The 24389-nt window shown below is 33.0% G+C and overlaps 1 protein-coding gene across 1 annotated transcript; it reads right to left on the minus strand.

The window, feature by feature from the left end:
* Positions 1–452: 452 nt before the first annotated feature.
* On the minus strand, positions 453–23401 carry LOTGIDRAFT_233356 (hypothetical protein; the record flags this gene model as incomplete). The annotated part of the gene is made up of 16 exons (XM_009059210.1): positions 453–534; positions 909–1061; positions 2538–3875; positions 4717–4846; positions 4999–5145; positions 6504–6626; positions 7732–7888; positions 8190–8385; positions 10447–10671; positions 12001–12098; positions 13367–13440; positions 14036–14264; positions 14786–14859; positions 17521–17622; positions 19870–20027; positions 23220–23401. 16 exons carry the CDS (start codon positions 23399–23401, stop codon positions 453–455), a joined length of 3468 nt encoding a protein of 1155 aa, XP_009057458.1.
* Positions 23402–24389: the final 988 nt, after the last annotated feature.

Raw genomic sequence — 24389 nt, forward strand, 5'->3', positions numbered from 1 at the left:
TAATAACATTGGTCCTTCCTACATTCAAGATCATTTAATTTAAAATCATTTGGTTCTAGAACATTTGCATATGCTGCTGCACACTTATGGAATTCCCTCAACATATCCATTAGATCATCTTGAAATACAGAAGACTTTAAATCCAAATTGAAAACACACGTGTTTGGTCGTTACGATTAGACTTACTGTGAATAAAGCTTGTGAAAGACATGTGTCAGCGCTTTGGGCACTCTCCATGACTCCATGTAGAGTGAATTTCAGCGCTTTATATATACAATTATTATTATTAATATATATAAAATACAAGCCAAATCTATTGAGTTTTTACTAAGTCAAGAGCAATAACTCTAAAACCTTTTATCTGATTATTACCAATTTCGAACTTGACCGTGATCTTATAAATATATACATGGATACCAAGTTTCATCAAGATCAGATAAAAACTGTAGTCTCTATCGTGCATACAAGTAATGTGGAAGGACGGACGGGTGCGACAGCAATATACGTCCACATTTAGCATAGACATAAAAATCCCTGTAAGTATTGAGAAAATATCTCAAAAACTCTGGCCTGTACAAAAAGTAACATGTATGCGTATAAAAACACAAAATGAAACATCTAGATACCTGTGTTTACTCAGATTGTGCAAGTTAGTAAAGTATGTGAAATGAAATATTGTCCAAAGTTTCCCAATACGCATTAACTTGGACCTTTTGGAAAATAACCCAGCTAAATGTTATTATCACATTTCTATAAGCATTTCCAAGATCAAATTTTTTAACAGATATGAATGTAAATGCTTAGTGCTACTGCTTTGGTAAATGACATGAAATATTATTCATGGTCGGTAATAAGTATAAGAAATAAGATAATTGATCTTTATCCACATAAACTTTAAAAAAACTTACTTTAATTGACTTCTGTTAGAAGGTACTGGATCAGACATCATTTTACTACTGCCCATATCAGAACTTCTAACTTCAATCATCGTTGCTTCAAACATTTTTTCTTTACTTTTTTCTTTTTCTTTTGTTTTCTTCCTCTTGTGGGATTTGGGAGATCTAGAAATAGTATATGATCTAGTTTTGATGTTCAGATATAGTAAAGAGATAAATACGTACATTGTTACTGTCCGTTTAAAATAACAACTTGTAAAGTCTACCATTTCTGAAAGATGTGTGTCTTAACAGGTTGTTTTAAGACAAAGATGCCAATCATTTTTTAGCATGATCAGAAAATTTCTCCCAATACTCAATGTTCTGTTAGGAAAATGATGAAAATAATGTATTCTGTCTTTTAACAGGCTTTATTACAATGAAATGTATTATTTTGCAGTTTTATTTACTTACAGCATTTTTGTTCAATGTAGAACAGCCTAACAATTACAGCTCAACCATTAAATGCTAAGTGAAATGCTTTAAATCAGTGAAAGCTTAAAAATAACCTCAGAACAAGGAAGATTTTTTAACTTTCAATACACTGAAAGAAAGCTTTCATTAAAGTTAGAAGTTAAAAATCTCAGGTATGTTTGCAAAAGAAACCTTTTTCATCAACAATTTCTTTCAACCCTTATCCACTAACCTACCACTTTTAACATGGTCAACTTCAAATTTAACCTTTGATTTAAGGAGGTGGAAACAAATTGAAAGATTATAAAGATTATCTTGTTGGATGAGCAGAGACAGCAGAAGAATTCAAAATTGAATCAAATCATACCAAAAATCTAATTTGTGCAAGATATTGTTGATTTAAACAAACACACATTATTTAATAAAATTCTGACATAAACTGTCACCTCCATCGCTAACAAATTTTGATGCCTTTTTACTAAGTCATAGACAATAACTCAAATTCCGTTGATCGAAAAATTGTCGAATTTAATCTTGACTAAGATCTCATCATTATAAATGATCATACCAAATTTCATTTAAATCGGATGAAAACTGTAGTCTCTATTGTGTTCACAAAACAAAGTTTTTCATAAATCAACCATTCATTGAAAGATAGCCAAATTTGAACTTGTCCAAGATCTCATCATTATAAATATTCACACCAAATTTCCTCTAAATTGGATGAGAACTGTAGTCTCTATTGTAATCACAACAAAATTTTTCATAAGTCAAGGGCAATAACTCAAAAACCATTCATCGAAAGATCGTCAAATTCAAACTTGTCCAAGATCTCATGAATATAAATGATCACACCAAATTTCATTCAAATCAGATAAAAACTATTGTCTCTATTGCGTTCAATAGCCAATTGTGGAGGGAAGGCCGGACGGACCGACAGACGGACAGGGGCGACGACAATATACGAACACATTACAATGTGGGCGTATAAAAACACTATTATAGAGCCAGATGGTGAGTAAAATTGAGATTTTGAAAGCTGTTTGGTTGCTGGTTATATGATATGGCAGCACAGAGGTTGAACTTAACTAAGAGCTGTAAATGAAAAATTGTCAATTGGATAAAGTGTTTGACATATTAACAAAATTTCATCAAAATTAGAAATGTTACAAATATTTAGTGTCTTACCTTGATGGAGACTTGTGTTTCTTTTTTGCTTTTGATCCTCTTCTTCTGGGAGAAACTGATCGACTATGAGATCTTTTTCTGTTAGCTGATTGCGAGGGTGATTTTATTGTTTTTCTAATTGGTGTTTTGGATCTAGACCGTTTTCGAATGTTTGATCTGGATTTTGACCTGTCTCTTCTTGAAATTTTTCTATCAAGAGATTTAGACTTTGACTTTCTACTTTTAGGTGAACAAGATTTATCTTTTTTTCTCTTATGTGATCTTGATCTTGACTTGGAACGGTGTCTTTTAGAGTGTTTACCCTGTAAAGAATTTGATGAAGAGTGATGTCGCCCTTTTGTAGAACTTTTTGAGCGTGATCTTCTCCTACGATAAGGTGAAGTTCTTCTCCTGGTACTCTTACTTCGAGATCGTCTACGTTTTTTTCTTGATTTTGATGGAGATCTACTCTTTCTCTTTTTTCTATCATGTTTTTCGGACGTTTTTCGTTTTTTGTCTATATCAGAATCACTAGATAAATATGTTAAATCAACTAACTCTACTGTTTCTACAGGTTCCACTGGTACTTCTACAATTTTAACATCATCATCATCATAGTCATCTTCTTGTTTATCACTAGTAACTGAATTGTTTTCATTTGTTTCACTAGTCCTATTCTCACTGCATTTGCTATTTTCAGTAGGCACTAAACTACCAGAATTGGACTGAGCTTTATCAAAACCAGGATCACTTTTTTCTTTCTTAATTACTATATTTGTCAAATGTGTGAGTTCAATCAAATCAGCTTGACTGTCATAATCACTGTTTCTTAAAGGAGATTTCTTCTTCTCCATCTGATGATTTAATGATTTGTCATTAACAGATTGTGATGTTCTGTCACCCTTAGATCGCGATGGTTTATCTTCGCGAGACCTTGATGATTTATAATCATTTGAACGTGATGATCTGTCATTGGTAGACCTGTTTTCCATGGCTTCTGTTAAGCTACTTGCACTCTTTGATCCATGTTTTACAGGTGAACGACTCCTTGTCAATGAATTCCTAGATGTTCTTTTCAAACTGCTTGGTGAAATTCTAGCTTTTCTTCTCTTTCTGTCTGGTGAAATTCTGGGTGTTTTACTCCTACTGCTGCGTGAATTTTTGGGTGTTCTACTCCTTCTATTTGGTGAAATTCTAGGCGTCCGACTTCTTCTTCTGTTAGGTGAAATTCTAGGAGTTCTACTACGTCTACTGGGTGATACTCTCCGAGATTTATGATTAGCACTGGGAGGAGATCGATATCTAGATCCTGGATTTTTAGAATGAAATGATTTTCTACTGGGAGACCTTGACTTAGACCTGAAACAGATAAGAATGAGAAATGAGAATGACAGGCAAAAGAACAAAGCCAAAAGCACCAAATATCAATAGGTAGTTTCTATATATACACATCAGATCAATTGTCAAACTGATAATTTGGCATAGCTTTGGTACCATGTGAAATCTGGTGAAGGTGAAGGTCTACTGGTATATGCTCAATTCCATAGATCGAGATGGCCTATCAAATTGCCATACACCCACTGGCAGCTGTCAGAAGTACTAACAATGTCTTCAAAAAAGGAATGTGTGCAAGTTTCATAAAAAGCAGATTCTTAATGTAATAAAATATGTGGATTTTGTTACACATAATTCGTGAAATCATTTTTGCAGAAGAAATAATCCTATTTTTAAGAACTTCATTTTAGGAATGAATGTGGATCTTGCTGTAATTATGGAAAAATAAAGGCTGCTTTGTTATGTGACAAGAAAAATGACCTAGCAAATCGGTATGTCATACAGTTTTCAGCATTTACAGGGTCTACTGGTATTTGGATATAAACTTTTCAAAAACAATCTGCTTTTCCATATAGCTATGTCTATACTACATCCTACCAAATTTTTGTTCCTAAAAGATAAACCTTGTACTTTATTGTAAATAAACCAAGTTGCACACATTTTTGTCTCATTTTAGACTTATTGAGGGTTTAGTCAAACCCTCTAAATGCCATAGCTTTTATACCCTTGAAATAAAATTGACTGGTTGTGTTGATGTTTTGATGGTACCTGATGAGCAAAACTATCTGTGTTTGACTATACAAGCTTATCTGCTTTCACAACAAATGTAGGTGCATCCAAATAAAAATAGTGTTGAGATATTTACCTTCTTGATACATTAAAAGAAAGTGGTGGAGTTATGGATTTTGAGGTAGCACGATGATTTGGAGATTCCTTGTCATCTTTTTGGCCATGTCCATAGTCAATAACAATTTTAGGTTCTTGGTTTCCAATATCTAGAAATCATTAAAAAAAAATATCTAAGTTATCTATAAAAGATTCAAAAGCCAACCAAATTATCATTCTTTGCAACAGTATATCTTAACATTTCTCAAGTCTGAACATTACTAAAAACCAAACTAAATCTTGAAGCAATGCAAATATTTACCGTTCTTTTGTTCACTTTTTCCCTTTAGCAGAGATATAAACATAGCAGCTTTCCTTTTTCTTTCTGCTTGGATTTGCTTCTCTTTACTTGTTTGTGCCAATTTTTCTCGAGCAGCACCAGCCAACTTATTCATCAATCTACCTTCAACTAAAGAGAAAATAAAGATATACTCTCCCGAAAAAAGAAAATATATGTGAAAAACTTAAATAATTCAAATTTTAAATACAGAAATAAGCAGATCATTACACTGTAATTTGGCAAACTGGTTATTCAGATCTTAGAAGAGTTAAGGATAGCATGCCAGTCAAGGTAATAAATGCCCACTGGCAGTTTTGATTTTGAATAAAAATATCAACAATCACCAGAATGAAATATTCAACCTTCAGGCATACACTTCTTTAGAATTTTTGGAGCCGATACTGAATCATATTACCAAGATCAAGCAAGAATCGTACCTTTTAGTGTTTTGTGAGCTAAAAATTGAAAGCGTTTTCAAGAACAAGGTCAATAACTCTTATAAAACAATTTTTTTGATTTTCAATAGTATTCATCCATGGGTGATAATAAACAATTTGACCAAATTTCGTCAAAATCTGTTAATAATTGTGCCTTCAAGAGTGTTTACAAGCTAAAATTGAACGTGTTTTCAAGAACAAGGGCAATATCTCATACTGATTATTTTACGAGCAATTGTGGAAGGACTGACGGGACGGACATAAGTTACAATATATACCCCCATTAGATGTTGGCGTATAATGAAATTTAAACTTAAGATGATGTCACTTCTAAAGTCAAGTGTTGGTGATAACAGTGCACATGTCAATCCAAGCCATATCACAAATGTGCCCTACTTATTTCTGTACCCTTTCCTTATGCATGATTACACATACTGACCTGAAAAGGTCACAGGTGATCAACAACTATTATGATAGTTTAACTATAAGCATGGCAACAGCTGTGAATCATTTCATCTAAAAATTTACTTCAGGCAAATAAGGCACAGCTCCTAGATGGTCGAAGAGATCATCTGAGGCATTTTAGGGAACTAAACATGGTATACATAGTACTTAAAGAAAATTCTGGGTTTTTTTTTTGTCAAAAATTGAGTTTTTGTCATATTTACTACCCAATTTCGAGGCTACATAGACTGTCACAAACCATTCTCATTTAATCAATCATTCAAATATTAAAGTTTTTTTTTAATTCTATGATAAAACTCTTGAGAGAGACAACTCAATTTCACATTGTGGCTATATTACTCCTAGTACAGATATCTAATAGCCAAAAAGGAAAATTTGTAAATTTCTGCGTTTCAAGCAAAACAATTTCGGTTGTAAATAAGTGGCAATAGCCTTGAACATCTAGAACAAGAAACTTAGGTATTTGCATTATTAGAATTATTTCAGATATTTTGCTCTTTATATTATCAATATTAAAGTAAAGTATAAGTTTATATGAAGATTTGACAACTAAACATAAATATCAATATATATAAAGATTCTTACCAGCTTTTTTATTTTCATCTTGAAATAATTCATTTTGACATATATTACTCTCTTCCAATCTATTACTAGTATGATCACTAGATGGTGTTGAGGATGAAGATTTTTCTTTCTCACTATCAGAATCTTAAAATACAAAATCTCAAATTAATAATCTTTTCAAACAACATCATCGTTTTTCTTAAAAACTATGTAACATGCAAAATGAAATGCAGTTTTATATTTTACGAGTATAACAATCATAAGTTAGTACATATTTGTTAATGAAAAGTGGTATCAGGTGTCTTGTAGAGCAAGTCATACTCGGAACTCGACAATGGCAGATCAGCTGTATTCAAAGCTGAAGAAATGAAGGCCAGAATTAGGTAGAAATCAAACTTTGTCATGGTATAAGCGCTGCTTGTGCTAAAAATATGGTTGCTACTTGGATGATTTGTTCAATTAAAGATGTGAGAGCAATTACAATAATTATTTTCTGTATTGCATTTTTTTTCCCAAGGAATCTAAAAAATGCTGCAATTTCAAAGTGTTTTGACCTATGAAGCTAAGTTTTTGTGAAAGTTTATATCTATATAATTATAAGATCAAAATCTTATGATGTAAGATTTGACACTTAATTAATAATCTTGAAATGAAAAATTGTTATCTTCTTTCTGGACCACCTTGTTAGGCTACAGTGTATTAGTAAATATAATGAATACTGAAACTACTTGGTGAAGTACCACTATTTTTTTACTTCTATATTTTGTCTAACACAATAAATATAATTCTCCTTGGGAAATTAAGGTCATGGGTCGTCCAAAGAAGTTGATTGGCAAATAGATCAGCCGACAGCTCTGAATCATTAGACAAGGCTTATTGTATCCAATGATATTAATCATCTTTTATAATTGGATGTTGGCCCGTCGATTAATTAGATTTATATGTGTAAAATGACCTTCAAAATGACTTATTGAAAGAGTTATAAACTAACGCAGAAAAAAAAAAGTTTTATGAAAACGATTCTGAAAATTAAAGTGGGAGTCACATTTACCCGGTTGCCGATTATCCAGAAAAAAAAACCAGATATCTACATGACATGGGTCTAAAATAGGAAGGGAAATAACTCTAGTTAAGGCAGGGCATGTTTCAATTATATGGAAATTTGTTTAACACATTATTTTATCGAGAACAGAATAATGCTGATAAACAAGCTCCATTTTATATCAGTTTAAATAGATACAAAATTTACCATTGTTATCATCACTACTGCCATAATCAAATAATGGTTTCTTCAATTGTGTTACTGGTTCACTTTCCTTATTTCTAGTCTTGATAGAAAAACTGACTGATTTATTCAACAATGCTACTTGAGCTTCTTCTTTCTCTTTCTTTTCTTTAAGTAAAATCTGAAATATCATGTATATAACTTACACAACCATAGAATTACATGACTAAATGACTGACATTATCTCAACATTAGATATATCAGCATGTTGAGCCTTTAGAAAATAAAGCAACAACAAATATCACAAGTATCAATCAAGGTCAATAATTAAGATTAGATCTTTTTTTCATAGGGATCATCTTTGATAAACAATTTCACCACATTTCCTTCTGAAGTCTTTACGACGATGTGGATGAACAGACAGACAGACTCCCTCACACAGATGAGCAAAATAGAATAGCACAATAATCAATGATACTAACCTGTTGGTGCATTTTCTTCTTGAAATCATAGTATTTATAATGAACATGCCAGTCATTGAGAAATTGAAATCTAACATCATTTTTACTTTGCACAACCATTTCAAATTCGCTGCCATTTTTGGCTACATACATAGCCATTCTATCTATAATAGGTTGTATATCAGGTGGTGGTGGAATTATGGGGTTTGGTTGATTGCTGGAAATAGTTTTTATCAATCTTAAAGTCATAAATTGGATTTAAATTATTGATTGATTAAAAACATAATCATATTCTATAATAATGTAATTACAATATTCAAATTATTTTCACTATCAGTCTCACTACTAAATAAAATTTATATCTTTGGCTTTCGGTACCAATGAATAGCAATGTTTACATCATTTTTTTTTTAATTGTGATAAAAGTAAAGTATGATACTGAACAATGAACAACAGAATATCGATTGCCATGGCCAATGAAATCACCTGACCCTCATCTTCCTTTAGCAACGGTATGATGGTAATGACTATCTAGCCTTTGCTCTCACAATCCCGGGAGCCACGGTGGCTCAGTGAGTTAGACGCTTGCTCGCTAACCTGAAGGTCCAGGGTTCAATCCCGGCATAGGTCGAGATAATACCTTCGGATTTTTCAACCCGGTTTCCCCCTGTCAGTGATGCAGGTACGAGGGGCTGACATTCAAAAAGCGTCTAGTCGTTCGGATGGGACAATAAACCGAGGCCCCTTGTGCTACAGGATGTGCATGTTAAAGATCCCTCGACAGTTGGAAATCGAAAAAGAGCAGGCTAATGCCGCTGTCCTGACAAAATTTCCCTCATTGCACCCTGCATGGCGTTGCCCGTCTTCATTAGCCCACATGGTGCAGAAAAGTAGGACGTAAAACTCATTCATTTCATTTTATTTCTCACAATCCCATGTTCTTGTCATTAATTTTTATTGGTAGAGAGTTTACATTTTGCAGGAAAATGTTTGAATAAGCAGACGCAAAATTTGAAGTACCAAATTTACTTTCGTTTAAATCTCAAAGGTCATAGTTGAGTTGTTGTCATAGTGACAAACAACTTTGATAGTTTTCAGACATGAATAAAAAAATTTTTTTACACCTCCTCAATCATCGTCCTTTAACTCCAAACATTACGAGATTACTGATTGTATATATCGAATGGTGACATATGGTCTACCAAGGGAGGTTATTACTCAATAACGAGCATAGGGGATTGTTCAAGCACGGATTAGATATGACTAATCATGGGGCTTACAATAAATTAATGACCATGGTGGAATTAAACCATTAAAATCCTTTAAAAATTAGTACAGTACAGTACAGCTTCTTATCAGAAACCATCTTACATTAAATTAATTTAAAAGTTTTTAGCATTTTCAAACACATGGCTTTCGGTGGACTTTAATTTAATCATGTAAATGAGCGTCTATGTTTTGCCGACTTGTTGATTTTTTGGGAGGGAATTTACAGATTTTTTTGTTGACAATTAGAAAATAAAGAAAAGAACTGCATATAGGTGACAAGTGCACCTATTATTTTTATAAAATAGGACATGATTACACCAAATGACATGATTATACCAAACGATATAAAACTATTATAACAAAACAAGCCATTAACAACATGGGATTGCTATGTTTTGAGTAGAGATAAAACCTACATTTATTTTGTGGAAATAAATAATATACTTTCACTCGCTCAGATTTTTTCTAGTTGGAAAAGCGCTTACAAATAATGAATAATAAATTTGCCCTCTCATCTTAATTTTATAACTAAAAGGCCTCTAAATCATACCATTTACTTTATATGGCCTTATATTTGACTCGTTAAGCTCTTGAGACCACAGACTGTTGATGAGCATTGCTGAAGGTTCTGTTGGCAACTTAAATTGAACACAACCACAAAGATGTTTTAACTTAATTTTTTAAAATTTTAAATGATGCATATTAGGGGTGTGTTTCAAAGAGGTGGGCAGTAGAGAAGGGTGGGGTGAAATAGAAGTTGTGATGGTGAAGAGGTGTTCAAAATAAATGAGAGAGGGTTTTTTCAATCACATGAGGAAAAGGTTTTCCTTGAAGTGGTCAGGGGTGGATTCAAAAGGTGTAATTTTTACAAACAAGTAAAAGATCTTCTATTTCAGAAGGCATTAGAAAAACAGTCTAATTTAGACATGTAAGTCGATTTTTTAAATGAACATATTGATGAATAAAAATAAAACAAAGCACAACTTTTAGGACTAGATAATATTTTTACCTAACAGATGAGTCATTTTCAGTATGCTGTAACTGGTGTATTTCTACAGATGGTGGTTTACTAATTAAGGATGAGGCATGGTAACTGTGATTATCTCCCTTTACTGTTACCATCAACTGTTGATTATAAAACTGTTCATCCTCCTGATGATATTCTCTCTCATGCTGTTGTGGATGTAAGGCATAGGAAGGTGTTAAAGCTTGTAAATCAGCACTAGGTTCAGGTCTGCAAGTAATATATATGTGGTAAAATAACACTGTTGTCACTGCCATAACATGATGTTTTGGCAAAACATTCATTTACACTTACCTTACATAATCTATAATTTGATCCATAAAATAAGGTTATTATTGAAATAGTCTGCTAAGCAAGTTAAAAATCATAGGGTGACTAGAAGTCTGTTGTAGTCAGAATTAATCATTATGTCATCAAAAGAAATTATCTGACTATCGGTGAAAATGGAAAAAAGTATGATTTAAACAAAAGATGAAGATGAAAGAAAGACAATTGCTAATACTTGATGGGATTTTCTTTTTTCCTTTTCAAGCACAGAACAGACTGATATTTTGACTGCCATATTGATATGACCAACTTTTGTGGGGCTGCATAATTCTAATGACGTATGTAATCTGCAAACGATTGCTCACAAAAACTAGGAAGCCGGTTTTTGAATTTCGCTTATCTTTTTTTGCAAGTTTAAAAATCACGTGACCTTGACCTTTAATGACCTTGACCTTAGTAGGATTGGCTATTTATTTGTACCATCATATTTGGTTACCGTTTGCATTTTTGCACCGTTTTATGATATCTCGTGACCTTGACCTTTGTTGACCTTCCCCTGAACAAGGCATCTGCTAACACTTGGATTTTTGGATTCTGATACTTCTGGTTTCACAACCTTCCAAAAAAGACAAATTTTTCGCAAATTTTGACTGCTTTAGCATGTGACCTAATTAGTCCAGAAGGTTGATTTTTTCAGATTCCCTTGCAAATTGGCACATCAGCAAGTTCCACTCTGTGCCATGTGTGACTCCAGTTGTAATTGTTGTAATTAAATCCCAAAAGTTATCCAGGGGGTTAATTTGAGTAAATTTCAATTAAATTTCAGTAAATGAAACATCTAAGATCTAGGTATTATATATAAGGTGTATTATTTGATCTTGGTTGGGAAGTATTAGGTATTCATCCTTGGGTGATTATATACAATTTCACCAAGTTTCTTTAAAATTGCAGAGAAATCTGCCTTCTAGAATGTTTACAGGTTAAAAATTGAAAGCTTTTTCAAAAACAAGGGTGATAACTCAAATATTTTTTTTATTTTTTTTTTTTTCCATTTTCATAAACCAACAGCCATGTATAGTTATGACACCAGGAAAGTTCACTGACTCTTATTGGGCGAGTTTGAGAATTTCAATTCAATGTGCATTCACAGAAGTAGTATTCCTTTCAGAATACAATTAATGCAAGTTTTCACACTGAAATTTCTGGACAATATGGGCTTGTACAAAATAATAAATTTATTTACAAATTATTTAAATAAACATATCTACTTACATATTTTCTTCTTTGTGATGCTTTCTTATAGATTTAACTAACTGACCATAAGGCGTATCATTAATAGACACTACAGGCATTTTAACAGACTTACAGGGCTACAACATATATGGACATATTTTTAAAATGACAAAACTAATAAATTTACTGATGAACAATGTAAAATATGTCTTATCAATCCATCATTACAACACAAAAAGTTATTTCAAACTACCATACATGTGTAATCTACCGATGTTGTCGCGTTTCTACCCTTATTGTGTACAAGGCTTTCCATATCTAAGGAATGTCAAACTGGAAGCTCCAATACTTCGTGAGAGTGTTGCAGGAAAATTATTTAATGATCGGAATGGAGATATTTAAGATATCATGAATTACACCTTTTGAAAAAGAAACGTTGCCAGTACATATTATTTACTAAATATTGCTTTCAGAACATACTGAATTTTTAATATGGTATTACATGTATGATATAGGCCTACCCATACCGTTTAATTTAGAAGGCTGGGATCATGCTTGCTTTCTTGTTTTCAAACATCATTTCACCTTGACATTATTTTGATTCAATCAATACTGAATACTGACAATATTAAATTTTTTTGGGCTCCTAATTTGAAAAATCAGGCACTATTTCTAGAATCATTTTGCCTGGGTAGGCCTATCCCTAATTATAGATTTGTTAAGTGTTACTATGTCATGTGGGCTTATGATCAATTTAAAGAGAAGCTGACATGGATCTCAATATTGCTTTTAAATATCTAAAACTATTTAATACAATTTTCCAAAGTTATACAGCAATTATATTGCTCAATACACGACTTAAGGCTTATTATAAAAAAATCACGAATTTACGCGCTTTAGAAAAATTTCCCGACTTTTCACCCAATCTCCAGATTTTTGAAGACAAATCTCCAGATTTTTTTCCTGACCTGTACACATGTATGAACTACTGTACTTTAATTTTTGGCAGAACCTTAAAGTTTACTGATTATTTTTAAGAGAATTTGAATTTCAGCTGAAATCCAGTACTTATAAACTTGGAATGACTTTGTGTTTACAAAAATATTCAATTTTAAATTTCATAATATCAACACACTTCTCTCTTCTACAGAAGATTACTCAAATTTTGGCCAATAATGACTCTCTGCAAAAATATATTTTAATATGGAACTATGTGCCCATAATTTATATTTTGAGCATAATGTCATTTGAAATTGTGAAGTACTGAAGCAGATATTCCAATTAATATGAACAAAGACATGAGCTTGTAAAATTCACAGTAAAACATCATCTTTACCAGTTAATCATTGACCCAACAATACTTTCTTTAGACCAGTATATTTAAACTGATATTAAGTATAATTACCTGTACTTTAGAGGCTAAAGATTTATGTAAGTAACCATGTTCATGATGATCATGTTGTTCATTATCTTCTTGACCTATGAAAAAGTTTTTGGCAAAATTAAATGTAAGTGGATATTTTGACATCCCTTTGAAACAATAGGAAAATATTCTGCAGGTTGAGGATTTAGAGATAACCCATGTTTATCAAAATATGCAAATGCAGAGGTCATCATTTCCAGAGATACTGTACTAATATCGCAATTTTTATGGGAGGTTGGAGAGGTTAGATTCTAAATCCACCCTTTCATTAATGTCCATTGAAAATTGTAGCTGCTACTTTGTCTACAGACAAATTTTGACCCGTTTTAACGAAGTAAAAATCAATTACCAAACTCTAAAACGGTTTTTAGAAAATCTGTCAAATTCAAGATATTTATAATTTTAATTACACCAAGTTTCAGTAAAATTCAGTAGCTTCTTTTGAGCTCAAAAACAAATTTTGATGCGTTTTAACTAAATCAAGGGCAATAACTCTTTATCTGATATAAGCAATTGTGACAACCAGACAGGAGTAATGACAGTTTACATCCATATATTTGGGGAGCATAAAAATTGGCGGACAGTTTCATATGTCTCAGAGATAGGATCCTTAAATTGACCTAGTTTGCAGACCTTACATAGAATACTTACTTTCATGATTTTTAATATCATTTGGTTGAGTTCTAGGAATATATTTACCACTTTTGATAGCTTTTACCACAAGTTTATAATAGCTGTTCAAGGAACTATTATAGTCCAAGAAATCAAACTGAGAATTAAGAGCTTGTTTAGCTTTTAGAACAATTTCCATTTGTGTACCATGTTCTGCTATAAATTTAGCTGTTTTTTCTATTACTGCATTTATCTTATTGGTAGTAGGCTAAAGGTAAAACATGGTAAGGTTACATTTTTGAAAGGAGAAACAATCTTTTTTGTGACTGGGTTATTAGAAGCAAAGTACCAGTTTGCTGTCCAAATTTTCATTGGGCACACAACAAAATCTGTAACATTTGTAGATCTGCTGTTGTAACCTTGTTAATGAATATGGATTAGATTATTTGTGCTTTGAAAGGTAGAAAAAGAAGCTACAATTTTGAGCCAATTTTACTTGCATTTTCCATTTTGATATCAATATAAATTTAGAAATCATCAATTTTTTTGTCTAAAAAGTTTGGAATATTCAGTGCAAAACAAAAATATAAACACGATGGCAGTCAAAAAGTATTGACATGAGAAAGATGCAAACTTCCAGAATGATTGCTGTATTTCAATGGAATGTTGATTGGTAGTCAATACGACAAAATTAGGACTGGAAGTTTTTTAACTGTGAAATGCAAACCATTTCACCAGGTTTTTTTTTAGGCATATAAGATTGGATGTAAAATATTGAATATTACTTACTACGATTAAATCTGAAGGAATGTTGAGACAAGATGGAGGTATAAATGGTTTTTCATCTTCTGAGTGTTGCTCATCTACAAAATGTAGATATTTTAATTCACAGAGATAGTTTGCCAAGCAAAATAATATATACCCACTAGCAGCTTGATTTTAGATAAAAATATTTGGCAGTACAGTAACAATCACCAGTATGAAATATTCAACCTTCAGTCATATAATTCTTTTGAACTTTTTGCAGCGATACTGAATAATATTGTTAAGTTTTGTCAAGAACTGGGCTGTCAAGAGATTTTGCAAGCTAAAACTTGAACGTATTTTCAAGAACCAGGGCAATAACTGATACTAGTTCATCCGAGGTTGATAACAAATTCCAACACCAAGTTTTGTCAAAATCCCTCAAGAATTGTGATTTCTAGAATGTTTACAAATCAAACCCGTTTTCAAGAACAAGGGCAATAACTCATAAATATTTTCGATTGGTCTGATTTTCAATAGGGTTCATACTTGGTGGATAATAAACATTCTCACCAGTTTCGTCAAAATCTGTTAATAATTGAACTTTCTTGAGTGTTTACAAACTAAAATTTAACTTGTTTTCAAGAACAAGGGCAGTATTAAATATTTTTTTATTTTTCTGATTTTCAATACAGTTTAGACTTGGATGATAACAACCAATAATAGCAAGTTTAGGCCAAATCAGTCAAGTTTTTGCCTCTTGAGTCTTTACGAGCAATTGTGGACAGACAGACATGGATGACGACAATATACGCCCCCAATTTCATGTGGACGTATAAAAGGGGTTCATTCAAAATGAGCCAAGTTCGAACTTGATCAAGACATAATTATATACATTAGTGCTGGCGACGTCGTGTATCAATACTTGGGGATACCTTTTATTCAAGAAAAAGGCGGGATTTATACAAGTGGATTTATGATATAACAATTTTTTCAATGAAATAGTTAGAAACTATTTATAAGGCAATGGATGCTAACCACTTCTATCAACTATATTACCAAATATCACAATTATAAAGTTAAGAAGTAATATATATAGAAACTTTGAAGATAAAATGTTAATTTTTATCCCCATTACCCAATATAAGAAGAATACTTTGAGTAGTGTTGAAACAGGTAACCAGGTCTGATTTGAGATTAACAATCAATTTTATTAGAAAATTTCTCACCTAATGAGACTTTAACCTGCTCATTTCTGTAGTAAATAAAAATCTAAAACTTGTGTTGATTTTGTTGATTGAATAATGTTGAGAGATTTACTATGATGGTGTATCAAATATGAATGCACAATAGCACATATTGCACGAATTACATTGTTTTTTTTCTTTATGGTCAAGATTATCAAGCCTATAGAACAAAACACAGTTATATAAACCGTATTACTTTTTATTAACTCTCCTCTTATTGGCTTTCCTCTGCTTGTATGTCAATTATACTTATTCCAGATTATTAATATTCATGATTATTAAATGTACAGATTCATTGAAACAATAACAACTAGAGCCACACGTGGCACAGAGTGGGACCTTGCAAATGTAGCAATTTGCAGAAGACCTTGAAAAAATAAACCTTCGACGATAATTAGGTCAAGTGCAAGAACAGTCTAAAGTTAAATTTTTGAGAATATTTTAATACCGGAAGTTGACGTCAGACCTCACAAATGAAAGTATCAGCAGATAGCCACGGTCAATGACCTTTGGTCTTGTAAAGGAGAAGGTCTAAAAAGGGCAAGATCACGAGATATAAGTCATCAAATTTTCAAATTGCATACGGCTATAAAACCGGAAGTTGAGATAGGACAGCAAATATAAAAGTACAAATAGATAGCCAATGTGAATGACCTTCGATCCTCCAAAAGTCAAGGTTAAAAAAGGTCAATGTCAAAAATTCAAAAATTTTGAATTTTTAAAACATGTTCCTTTTTTTGAACTATAAAGCTGAAAAAATCAAACTTCTAAGACAACCTGGCTCAACAGATGAAGTAATTGTACGCTAAGTTCCATTTTGAACAAATGTATAATTTGCGAGTTATGCCCCTGGCCAAAAATATCAATAAAGGGTAATTTAACCCGGATGTGCCACGCCCGCCTCATTTTTTTGGCATAAGTTAATTCATATTCTGAATGTTTTGTTGTTTTCCAAATTTTAAGCTTCTACATCATATAGGTCAAAAGATATAGGTCAACAAATGTCAATAAAGGTCAAAATCGAAAATTGAAAATGTAGAAATTTCAAAACCCGTTCCTTGTTTGGAAGTATAAACAAGAAGTGTCCCATCAAGAGTGTTTACGAGCTAAAAATTGAACAAGGTCAATAACTCATACTAAATATTTTTCGATTTTTCTTATTTTCAATAGGGTTTATCCTTGGGTGATAACAAACACTCATGCCAAATTTCGTCAAAATCTGTCAAGAATTGTCCCATCAAGAGCGTTTACGAGCTAAAAATTGAACGCGTTTTCAAGAACAAGGGCAATAACTCATACTAAATATTTTCGATTTTTCTGATTTTCAATAGGGTTCATCCTTGGGTGATTACGAACACTCATACCATCCGTCAAGAATTGTGTCTTGTAGAATGTTTACGAGCAATTGTGGACGGACGGCAATATATGCCACCCCCCTCCCCCCTTTCATGTGGGCGTATAAAAATGATATGAGATGTCTCAGATATAGTCTCATGAATTTTTGGCATGCTTCAGGTTCCGTTTTCTACTTACCTTGATGATATATATCTTGACTAGATTCAGGTTGTTCATAACTAAATCCTACCGCATTATAACCTGATTGTAAAGCTTCCTGATATCGCTTCCATTCCTCTTCTAAACAAATAATGAAAGAAATTCTTTGATTTAACATTCAAAACTTTCATCTTGAAGTATATTTGTCATATTACTTTAAATATTTCTGTGTATTTATGATTATCACACAGCAGTAAATTTCATGGCAGTAGGAAACATACACCCACTATAAGCTGTCTGAATTGATAACACTGTGTGTATTAACAACAAAAGTAAGCTTATATTTCTTATTAAAGAACTTAGAAAGAAGTTTAAAAATTTGTCTCTTGTGAATAAACAAGTTAATACTGAGATATATTTTTAAATCAATAGCAATAACCCAAATATTCTATATTATTATTCAAACTAACTTCACAAACATTGCTTTATCACTTAAGGTTACGCCTATATGCCTGTGCCTTCGTAACATTGCTTAACCACAATGTTACAACATAAAGTTCAAAATACATCAAATTATCAAAATCAAATTCTCAAATTTTGAAAGATCATGGGGAAAGTACTAAAAATTTGTTACACTCAAATAATATTGTCAATTTCAAACTTCATCATAACAAGCTTTAACATTGTCAAAGTGGCAGATTTGCTTTGTCTGAAACAAATAGGTAGGCACTATGTAGCATTTGCCCTTTTTTAAGATATTTCAGTTGAAATTTCTCTATGTAAAATATTTTATTGTAGAATCTATTTCTTCATTCTTTTTTCACACTTGATGGTAAATCGAATCTTTTGATGCAAATTGGAATAACACTTTCACATTAGTAGTCTTAGAATGACTTTGCCTTGTCTTTACAAAAGACTATTTTCAGTCAAAATTTTTGTATAATTTGCTTGAAATTTCGATAGGGTTCATCAATGGGTGATATAAACAATTTCACCAAGTTTCTTCAAAATCTGTCAAGAATTGAATCTTCTAGAATGTTAACGAGCTAAAAAATGAACGCCTTCTCAAGCAATAACTAATATTTTTCGATTTTTCTGATTTTCAATAGGGTTTATCCTTGGATGATAACGAACTCACACACCAAATTTTGTCCAAATTCGTCAAGAATTGTGCCGTCTAGAGAGTTCACAAGCTAAAAATTGAACGCATTCTCAAGAATCAGGGGCAGTAGCTCCTACTAAATATTTTTTGATTTTTCTGATTTTCAATAGGGTTCATTCTTAAGTGATAATGAACATTCACACCAAGTTTGCCAAAATCTGTAAAGAATTGTGCTTTTTAGAGTGTTTACGAGCTAAAAATTGAACAAGTTTTCAAGAACAAGGGCAATGACTCATACTAAATATTTTTCGAATTTTCTGATTTTCAGTAGTGTTTATCCTTGGGTGATAAATGCCAATCATCAAAATCTGTCAAGAACTGTGCCTTCTAGAATGATTATGAGCAAAAAATTTAACGCGTTTTCAAGTACAAGCGCAACAAATCATACTGAATATTTTTCAATTCTTTTGATTTTCAATAGGGTTCATCCTTGGGTGAATATGAACATTCACACCAAGTTTATGAAAGTGTTTACGTGCTAAAAATTGAACGCGTTTTCAAGAACAAGGGCAATAACTCATACTAAATATTTTTCAATTTTTCAATACGGTTTATCCAAGGGTGATAACCAACACTCATGCCAAGTTTCGTCAAAATCCGGCAAGAATTCTGCCTTCTAGAGTGTTTACGAAGTAAAAATTGAACACGTTTTCAAGAACAAGGGCAATAACTAATACTAAATATTTTTCAATTTTTCTGATTTTCGATAGGTTTTTTCTTGGGTGATTACAAACACTTACACCAAGTTTCGTCAAAATCCATCAAGAATTGTGCCTTCTGGAGTGTTTACTAGCTAAAATTGAACGAGTTTTCAAGAACAAGGGGAATAACTCATGCTACATATTTTTCAGATTTTCGATAGGGTTTATCCTTGGGCGATTACGAACACTCAGACCAAGTTTCATCAAAATCCGTCATGAATTGCACCTTCTAGAGTGTTTATGAGCGTTTCAAGAACAAGGGCAATTTCGTCGAAATCAGTCTAGAATTGTGCCTTGTAGAGCGTTTATGAGTAATTGTCTACGGACGGATGTGGGCGTATAAAATAGAAATATCTGAATTTGAATATAAGAATTAAACAAGAGTCTCAATAGCATTATTGGTGAGTAAAAGCAATTCATCACGCCACAAATATATAAATAAATTAGTCATTTATTCAGTTTGTCACACCAATGATCTATTGATGTTTAAATTACGATAAAAGAGTAATAAAGAGTGATCTTTACCTTCATAAACAGTTTTTTCTGCGATATCAGTATTCAATTCTAAGTACCTCTCTTCATCACATAATTTCTCAAGTTTTTCTTCTTCCTCTGATAATTCCTTCTTCTCAACATCAGCTTCACATTGGGATAGATCGTATAAATGTCCTCTACCATCATACCTAAAAGTAGTTCGGAAATATTACACCTCAACATATTTTCCAGCAAACTAGTATTGTTTATATAACAAAAAACACAAGGGGTATATTATGGTATAACTCACTTCTTTAATAACAAAGCACATAACGTTTCAACACAATTTTCACGTGTCGTCATCAGATGAAATGAAGTGAGGGTAAACATGAGGATATATAACAAGAAGGAAGCCATGTACAGAAGAAAAGACAATGAGAACAGTACAGACAATAAAGTGGGCAAGGACAAAGAGGCAGAAGCCAATATTATACAACTACAACAGAGGGATAAAAAAAAGAAAGATGAAAGAGGGGAAAGATTAACAAGGTAATTAACAATGGGATTAGTGTAGCCAAATTTTGGAGATGTAAAGTCCGGTGTCTCTATTCAATTCAGGGAAACAGCGGTGGATTTCAAGGGCTTCACGAATTCTTCTTTGCTTGTTTTCGGGTCGGTTCTTGGCAAGGACGGAATTATCTTCCCAGAGGATGTGGTGGGATGGGCAATTGATGAGGTGTTCAGACAGGGCTGAGATGGCATCTTGTTTCTTGGTGGATGTAAGGTGCTCTTTGGTGCGGACTGAAATGGGGCGCGATGTTTCTCCAATGTAGATGGCACCACAGTTACATGGAATGGAGTAAACCACACCTCAGTGGGGATTTCAGAGGATGGTCTGCCAGTTGCACCTATCAGGGATTTTAGGGTGGTACCAGACGTGAAATAAGTTTGGACAGACAGTTTCTGTTGCATGAGGCGGCGAATTTTGTAGCTGGTAGGTCCTAAGAAGGGGATGCCAATTCTGGATAAGGGTGAATCTGGTCTGGTTTGGGAGGGCTCGATATTGTTGGTGGGCTGAATGGTTCTGTTAATGGTCTTGTCGGTTACAAGTGGAGGGTATTGGTTGTAGGAGGTAAATACTGTTTTGAGATGGCTAATTTCTTCAGATAAGTATTCTGGACTGCATAAAGCCTTGACTCTTCTGGCGAGGGTTGATATGATGCCTGTTTAGGTTTGGGCGGGGTAGTTGGAGTTGGCATGAATGTATTGGTCACTATGGGTGGGTTTTCTGTAAACATTGGTCTTAAGTTCGTCGGATGATCTGTGGATGTTGATGTCAAGGAATGGCAATACAGTCCTTTTCAGTTTCTGCAGGAGCTATTCATAAATGAAATATTTCAATAGTACCATTTTCATACAGCACAAGTTTCGTCTAAATCAGTCCAGAATTTTGTCTTCTGAAGTTTTAGGAGCTAAAGATTGAACACATTTTTAAGAACAAGAGCAATAACCTTTTTTTAATATTTTTTGATTTTCTGCTTTTCAATAAGGTTATTCAACCAAGTTTCTTTAAATTGTTCCTTGCAGTAATTTTCAGACCGATCAGGTGTTCAGAACCACATGCCAACATGATTTTTTTTTACTATGTACAGAGTATGCCGTTGCACTATCTTACTGGTCCCTGATCCAATCTCTCTACACCTATTTCGGTACAGAATTCCAAACAACAAACTAACAAAATATTGATATATCATTTTTAGTTAAAGTTGTTCAATAAAATCAAATATTATTTCGGTACCGGTACCATTTTGATTTTCTCAAAGGGCCATTTTGACATTTTCAAGATGCCATTTCGACAAATTAAAAAGGGCCATTTTGACTAATTTTGGGGCCATTTTGATTAGGTGCCAAATTGAATATAACCCTTATTAAGCAGTTCACTACAACCTGCTCTATCATACTTAAAACATTTTACTTTTAGGCTTACAAGGATTAATTAGAATTAATGAGGTAGCCTGAAGTGCAGGCCTAAATGAAGCAAGTACAGTCGCGTTACCTAATTTACCAGAAATGATTAATAATCTATATGTGCGACCTTCGCATTTGCATGTTTTCATTAACATATGTTATGTCTACAATGTCAACCTGCAGAATTTTTCATATCATTTCAAAGCAATGTTAAATTATTATCTATTTCTAACAAAATCAAAATGCGGATTTCAGGATATGTATTCTCGAAGCGATCTTAGTGTTAGGATGTTCTAGAATCAACGTTAGAAGATAAGAACCTAGGACATCCTAGAGCTAGGATCGTTTTAAGAATTATCCGTCTGGTATTACCAAATGTCACAAAATTTTATCGGACAAAATTTCCTCATAATCCCAAGCTGTACTCGGAATTCCAAGTGTTTTCTGTTAGAAAATATACCAGTGAAAAAAGTCATGTGACAAACTAGGGGATTCCACGTCAGCAGAAAAACTTTAAGGAACACAATGCAAATTCTTTGTGCAGGACTGCAGTGTCAAGGCATTTTGGTCATAGAAGTTGACAATTTTCCAAAACAAGAAAAAAGCTGTTTTTTGTCGAGTTTGGTACTAATAGAATGATTTCTAATTAAAGGTACACAGTCGTAAGTAAGCAATCCTTCATTCAAAAACATCAAAAGAGCAATTTACAGCAGAAATCTTTCACGAACAGATAAACATTGTTTACATTAGAGTCTGTTATGCCATTGGAAGCCTTCCCTTTTTTTCCACATTATCCATATTTTACAGTGAAGTAACCTAATTTCGTGGAAACCTATTATTCGTGGATTTCTTTGAAGGAATTGTCACTAGTTATAATGAATTGATATTAAAGATAAATACTAAGAGAAGTTAATCATACTACCCAGTATCCATACAACGTGTTTTTCTAGACCTATTTATAGATCAAACATTGTACACGAAAATAGGTGACGCATTCTGCCGCCGTTGCCGAGTTGGTTGCTCATGAAATATGGGTCAAAGTGAAGGATTCATAAAGAAAATCGAAATAAATCAATTTTAATTATTTTGTAGAATATCTGAGGAAACATCTAAGACATAAAAATTAAAATTTTTTTTTCGTTTTTTCAATTTTGACGAAATTCGGTGTTGAATCCTTATATCCACGAAAATAGGTTACACCACTGTACTAATATTGACAGAACTTCACGGGCCTGTGGCATGGTTGGTTGCTCATGAAATATGGGTCAAAGTAATCATAATGAAAATCGAAACAAACCAATTCTATTTTATAGAATATCACAAGAAACTTAGAAAGAATTTTTTTCGTTTTTTGATTTAGACGAAATTTGTTGTTGAATCCTTATATGCACGAATATAGGTTACATCACTGTACTAGAGATATAACGACCGACCTGTCTATCATGAGGCTGTCATCTCCCATCCAAGGAATTAAATGGCGGCCTTTGTCTACATACAATGCCTTTTCGTCGTTTCTAAATATTTTGCAAGCATAACCGAACACAAATAAATCTTGATCATCATCTTTTTGTGATTGACATGAATTTTCATCCTCCAGCCAAAGTTGGGCAGCCATTTTCTTTTATCAATAGCATTATATCCTTTTCCGGGACAATTCGTCCGTTGAAATAACATAAAAACGACCACTTAAACGAAAAGACTTATTTTCTGTTGACAGCCTTATTTCGTCATGGGGTAGAGGCTGGGGGCTGGGGCACTATGGTGGAAATTCAAAAGATGGGAAACCGCTAGAAGAGGAATCAGTAAAGGTGGAAAACCACCGCATGTCGAGTAGGCCTAAGCTCGAGTAGGCCTAGTTCTTATAATATAACTCTATGGCCTAAGCCAGCTTACAAGAAGGGATATGATAGGTCAAATCGACCCAATGTAAAAGATATTTTAATCTGAACAAGTATGGATTTACGTCCAAAACAAATATGACTTTACCACAGCAAGTGTAATTCAACTTTATCAATGGGTTATGACACCCTGTCATTCCAAGAGAGCGTTAAAAATCTGGCTGTAATACTCGATTCTACATGATAAGCACGGGGAAGCGGAAAAGGCTTACGAGATTTTTCCAGGAGACCGACGATATAATACATCTCGATTGTTTTGATATTTTGTTTTGTTATGAACTATTGTGGGTTCCGTACACCAACATAGATGGGAGAAGAAATCCAAATTCCAACCCATGGAAGTCATTTGCTCCGTGTAAAAATTAGGAGACCGACACCCGAATAATTGTACATGCAACAAATGCCAAGGGATGTAGACTAATCCGGACAGTGGACTTGACATTCTGGTTTGACTGAAAGCCAGCGATCCCTGTGGCTTATGGGTCATTCTCCACTAATTATCACTTAATACGTGTCGGAGCGTGATTACGGTATAGTTAGGCCTATAAGTATTAGTTAATGAGAAATAAACATTAAACAACTGCTATTTATACTTAATCAATATTTAAAAAGATTTTTTCCATTCTGAGTTGAACTTTCTTTCATCTTACGACATCAAAAAGCCTATTATGAAAGAAAAACATTGTTGGCGAAATATGTTCTGTT

The sequence above is a fragment of the Lottia gigantea genome, assembly GCF_000327385.1.
Source record: "Lottia gigantea unplaced genomic scaffold LOTGIsca_38, whole genome shotgun sequence".
Classification (NCBI taxonomy): domain Eukaryota; kingdom Metazoa; phylum Mollusca; class Gastropoda; family Lottiidae; genus Lottia; species Lottia gigantea.